The 6,063-nt window shown below is 37.8% G+C and overlaps 1 protein-coding gene and 1 non-coding gene across 4 annotated transcripts in view; both read right to left on the bottom strand.

Annotated features, from left to right (window-relative positions):
• Positions 1-6,063, bottom strand: part of LOC114067150 (ubiquitin-associated protein 2-like) — a 121,546-nt gene that overhangs the window by 57,753 nt on the left and 57,730 nt on the right. For all 3 annotated transcript variants that reach the window (XM_027902414.1, XM_027902415.1, XM_027902416.1), the window contains 3 exons: positions 5,141-5,319; positions 3,196-3,403; positions 2,007-2,046 (listed from right to left, as the gene is read on the bottom strand). In XM_027902414.1, coding sequence (XP_027758215.1) covers positions 2,007-2,046; positions 3,196-3,403; positions 5,141-5,319 — 427 coding nt within the window. The remainder of the gene's footprint in view (positions 1-2,006; positions 2,047-3,195; positions 3,404-5,140; positions 5,320-6,063) is intronic.
• On the bottom strand, positions 5,627-5,709 carry LOC114067152. The gene has a single exon (XR_003573333.1). It is a non-coding gene; the product is annotated as a small nucleolar RNA SNORD121A (small nucleolar RNA).

Below are 6,063 nucleotides of genomic sequence, written 5' to 3'. Positions count from 1 at the left end.
TTAGGAAGAAACTCTTCCCTGTGAGGGTGGTAAGGCACTGGCACTGGTTGCCCAGAGAATCTGTGGATGCCCTGTCCCTGGAAGTGTCCAAGGCCAGGCTGGATGGGGTTTTGAGCAACCTGGTCTAGTGGAAGGTGTCTCTGTCCACAGCAGGGGGCTTGGAACAATATGATCTTTAAGGTCCCTTCCAAACCATTCTATGATTCTATGAACTAAGAAATTTATCAGCACATACAGAAGTGAAAATGTCAAAGAAGACATTGTTAAGACAATGTTAAAAGGAGACAATTACAAAATAGTTTGCATGCATGAAATAGTTACATGGAATGAGACTGATTCCGGTTTATGTGCTTGAGATACAGAAAAAACAAAGTGTTCTCAAAGAGGAACTGGCACAGAAAAAGGGACTAATAAAGCAATTAAAGAATAATTACAAAAATATTAGGAATTCTCAGATCTTTGTGTTCCATAGCAAAAAGACAAGTCCTGTAGTGAATTTTATAAATTGTTTATTAATTCTGTACACAAGATTAAGAAAGTTTTCCACTTGAAAAGTTGTTTTTATATATAACAATCTTTCAAGTGGTAACTCTTTGGCCATATACACTTCTCCTGCTCATTTAAATTGAAGTCAGCACTTTGTTTATAGGTCAGAATGCTCAACTTCTTTCTACTCAGAAGTATAAAAAAAAAGGTTGCCCTACTAATGAGGTACCTGAAGAGATGCTTAAGAGGAAGATAGACAAAATTGAAGTGCTGGAATTCCAAAAGATGTTAATTCACACTGCAGCCCTTGAAAACTTCCACAGAGCAGAACATAAAGGTCAGAAGATTGAATACTATAATTTAATTATTTTAACTCCAGGAAAAGAACTGTAGGGGTGGTACAAATAAAATACCTCATTAGAAACTGGCCAAGATGAAGATAACAGTTGATATCTGAGTTCTGAGATGTAACAAGAACTAATAGTTTCTGCTGCAGAATGTGCCATAGAAACTCCATATAGCTGAGCCAAGTGATTTAAAGGGACTAACCAAGCAAAGAAACAATGAAGAAGGGAACTGCGGCAGCAGCCAAGCAACACCCAGTTACTCTTCAACCACGTGTATTGTCTAAAAGAAGTTCATCAGGCAGTCACTTAGAACTTTGGGGGCTCCAGACATAAACAACCACCGAAGACCCCCAATGAAGTCCCTCAGAGACCTTATAAGGATATGTATATATGATAATAAGAGTCAGTAAATGTCATGAATATGTAACAGGAATGTGGGGAAGGAAAAATGAATAATCATGCAATGCTGACATACAAGTTGTAGTGGAGATACCTCTCTGTGTGCACTTTGGAAAACTGATGACAAGGGTACCCAGAGTCCTGTGACCATGCAGCATGTTGTAATAAAGAATGCCTGGTTTCTAAAACTCACAAATTGATTCTTAGAGGTTTCTTTAAGAGCTGATTTTAGGACATAAAGTAATGCCTGTATCAGAGCCAGTACTGTGTTATTTTTACTCCACTGCAAGGCAGCAAGGTACCTGACAGAGTTTCTAAAAGGGCACAAGTAGCACTATATCCAGTGAGAGCTGCATTCAGACTATGTGACTTTGTGTCATTACAGCTCAATGATACTCAGTTTCCCAACTGAGAATTGAAAGAATTACTAAGAAATTTGATATTAATTTTTAATTCAATAATTTTTTTAATTTTATATAAATTTTTGGCAAATAAATTCAAAAGAAAAAGCAACAGCAAAGCAGCTTCTTTAAGACTGCTTACATTTATAGATTTAATAGAGCTGTGTTCATACTTGAGTTTTAGTCAAGCAGCAAATAGTATATCCTATGCAAGTACAAAATAAACACAAAAGAGTCAGTCAAAAGAGGAGACCAAAAAAATAGCCAGTGAGAACAATATAAAACCTTAAACCAGACATGACTGCTATAGTTGTGCGCACAGCAAGTATTAAGATCAGAAAGCCCTGTGCACAACCAAGCTTTGTAAACTTACTGTCAAGAGTTGCCTGTGTTCTAACACTGCTGTGCCCATTCTGTAAACAAAGGAGAAATGGATGAATAAATTATCCTACAGGTACATTAAATTTTCAGACCAAATGACACACAGAGCATACTTCATGCAAAATTCTATATTCAATTCAAAACTGAAAGACCAAAAAGACAGAAAATTAACTTTTTTTACAGCCTTTAACAAAACCACATAATAAAGTTGTCTCAAGTGCAAGGTGTCCTGAACATACAGAATCTCAGACACTGCCCATAATACACCCATCAGCAGGACACCATCCCATGTACTGCATATAACATAAACTTCAGGTTCACACCAATATGAAAGAAAGAATTGCATTATATAGGAAATGGTTGTGCTTTTGATCAAATGCAACTCACAATTTTAACTATCCAAGTTACACAGAGACACTAATTTTTTCGATTGAAAGATAAGACTTGAGAGGCACCAGTTGTTGTTTGGATAATGCTGGAGTACAGAAGTAGATAGTCTATGCTGATCCTCACCAGTACATACAAGCTAGTGCAGAAGACAAGCGTGACTGAACCATTACATAACAAAGGTCAGGAGTAAATAAACTTAGAAACTCTCACAAGTTCCTTAAATATTTGATAAATTAAATTCTCTTGAAACAAACCTACATTCCATATCCAAAAAAAGTAGGTGCTTTTGAATACTCCTGAGACTCTTTCTGTCCTAGATTAAATCTCTCCCTATGCTTTTTAAAAGATTAAACTAATTCCCACTGCTGTTTAAATCCAACAAAAGAGTAATGCTGGAAGGGTCACAAACAGTTTGGAATCCATTTGCTAGGTGCCATATTAATTTAATAAATAATATGCCTTTGGGTAGAAACTGTCAAGTTATGGCAAAATACCATGACTAATATTTTACATAAAAACTAAGCTTCAGGGAAGGAAACTCAACTAGAATGTTAGTGTTATAAAGAATAAACGTCAAACAGCAATTCAAGACATTAAAACCCATAAAAGCAGAGGCTCTTATATACCAAAAATGGCTACACAATAGGAAAAGAAAAAACAACAGAGTGAACTTGGGAATCAAAAAATACCACTTGCCTTGGTTAAAATATTACTATACCTGAGTAATACAAGTTTAATATGGATAAGAATATTTCCTCTTTTTCAAAGTCTTATTTCTGAAATTCACTCACCATATCTGCAACAGGGGTTGGTTCAGATGGAGCCATGGAGCTTTGGTATGCTATCCTACTATGCACAGAAGCCTCGTCATAGGAGGAAGTTGTTACTGGGCTAGTGCTCTGAGATGAGCAGGTCAGACTGGAAGAGCTGATGGCAGAGGTTGTGTGGGTGGACTCTTGTACTGTATTGGATATTGGCAAAGAGGTATTCAAAGGATCACTGGAAAAAGTAAAAATTATTTATCAGCATGGTAAATGACATCTCAAACACCTTTGTGAAAATATCAGCTCCTATATAGTTATCTAGAACTACTTTAAACATGCAGTCAAATCTACATTACTTATACTAGAAAATCTAATAATGAGAAAAAATATATAATTTTCCTTTGATCCCCAGTAATCACTGCTTCAAAACCATCAGCTGCACTAAGCACCATTCATCATCTTCTTTCCAGCCCAACCAAAACAAGAGTTTACAACACAAGCACTTTTTGGTCTTGTTATTTCCACCTTCTCAAAGGATATATTAATGAACATAAACTCTGTTTTTTAAACAAGTAGGTCCATAAAGTCTGGTATATGGTGAGAAACACCCAGTCTCTTTTTACAATAGAATTCTGTCATTAAGTCTAACAGAATTATGCAAAGAAGAAAAGTACTTTAAAATGCAGGATTGTTTTATTTGTAAACAGTTTTGGTTTTTTTAAGTTTATAGAACTAGAAATTAATGTGAAAATTCATTTTTAATGATATTTCTGAATTAGCTTCAGAAAACCTCTTATTGAAGCCAATTTTTGAATGAATAAGGAAGAAAAAATGGGTTACTGGTACGCTGGCATTTATCATTGACCATTTTAGCATTTCAGTTAGAGGTTCTACATACTGAAAGACTGACTTCTTTTCTCATCCCATAGAAGCATCAGATTTGTAATCTTGCGCCAATCTACTAATACCCATATATGGTACAAAGGTCATCTCTACGCAACCAAAAGTAGAAAAAAATCATGCTGTGAGGAACAAATCCTTTACACAAATTTGAAAATCGGGACAATTAAACACGAGAAAGCAATTCTATAAAGGGTAGTTTAATTATAAAATTATTTACATTCATGTCATCTCGAGCTTCGCATCAACCCATCCAGGGACATTTTGATTGTCATTAGAAAATAAATTTCTCCTTTAAGATGCCATCCACAGAAAACACTTCACAGATTCACACAATCAATTAGGTTGGAAAAGACCTCTGAGACCAGAGTCCAAACTGTGACCTAACACCACCATGGTCAACTAGACCAGAGCACTAAGTGCCACATCCAGTCTTTCCTTAAACACCCCCAGGGAAGGAGACTCCACCACCTCCCTGGACAGTCCATTCCCATATCTAATCACTCCTTTTGTGAAGAAATTCTTCCTAATGTCCAACCTAAACCTCCCCTGGCAGAGTTTGAGGCTATGTCCTCTTGTCCTGTCACTAGTTGCGTGGGAGAAGAGGCTGACCCCCACCTGGCTACAACCTCCTTTAAGATAGTTATAGAGAGCAATAAGGTCCCCCCTGAACCTCCTCTTCTCCAGGCTAAACAACCGCAACTCCCTAACCCACTACTCAAATGATATGCATTTCAGACTCTTCACCAGATTTGTTACCCTGGATTCACTCCAGTATCTTAATGTCCTTCCTGAATTGAGGGGCCCAGAGCTGGACACAGCACTCAAGGGGTGGCCTCACCAGCGCTGAGTACAGGGGAAGAATCACTTCCCTGCTCCTGCTGCCACACTGTTCCTGATACAGGACAGGATGCCAATGGCCTTCTTGGTCACCTTAGCACACTGCTGGCTTGTGTTTGTTCACCTTACGTCATCATATTTCCCCCTCCCGTTACATGGTAGTTAGGTCTTGATGTTTTTGGCACGGTTTTGGCCCCTTAAAGACACGCAAGAAGGCAGGAGGGGAACTCACACATATTTTAGAGATTTTGTGTACAAGTTATTGTTGGTTGCCTGGCTGATATTCTCACTGCTTGAAGTTGATCCTAATTCTGGGAGCGCAGGTTCTGATCCAAACTCCAAAGCTCCAAACTGAACATTTAATCCTGTCACGTCTGCTGATCCAGGCATCTCCACTGCAGATGCAGGAATCTTAAAGGAGGAAAAAACTCAATATAATTCCTATGCATGCACAATCTGTATTAAAGATATCAGTAACTGACATCCTCTCATCCCTTAACTACAGGCTTCTTCAGTTACTGAATCAGCCTTTGATGGTAACTAGATGTGTGACAATCCCCCACTTTACATAAATTAACTACATTCTTGTAACCTGAAATAAATTCATCGATGCTGTCCCCTGATCTGGAGTTGAAACAATAAGTCATACAGTTTTACAATATCAAAGTGTCTGTGTCCATCCCCCTCAGCCAATATTCATCTTGTGGTTACAAAGTCAATCCAAAAGTCACACAGTAACAGTCATTTTCCACACAGAGCAATCAGATATATGCTTGGAAAAGACAACACTGTATTTTGAATTTAAAAACGATTCAGCTTTGAATTTTCTGCTTTATAAACAAGAAACAGAATATGATCTTTGCTCTCCTTCTCCCTAGAAACTTGTATATAGAATCATTTAGGTTGGAAAAGACCCTTAAGATCATAAAGTCCTGCCGTTAACCCAGCACTGCCAAATCCAGTACTAAACCATGTCCCTAAGCACCACATCTACATGGCTTTTAAATCCCTCCAGGAATGGTGATTCCATCCCCTCCCTGAGCAGCCTGTTCCAATGCTTGACAACCCTTGCTGTGAAAAATTTTTCCTAATATCCAATCTAAACCTCCCATGGCACAACTTCAGTCCATTTCCTCTCGTCACTTGTTGCCTGGG

This window comes from Empidonax traillii, unplaced genomic scaffold (genome assembly GCF_003031625.1).
Source record: "Empidonax traillii isolate 1590-97213 ecotype Southwest subspecies unplaced genomic scaffold, ASM303162v1 scaffold870:size258474, whole genome shotgun sequence".
Classification (NCBI taxonomy): Eukaryota; Metazoa; Chordata; class Aves; order Passeriformes; family Tyrannidae; genus Empidonax; species Empidonax traillii.
The sequence above is the reverse complement of the archived record's forward strand: the minus strand, read 5'-3'. Positions and strand labels throughout refer to the sequence as shown.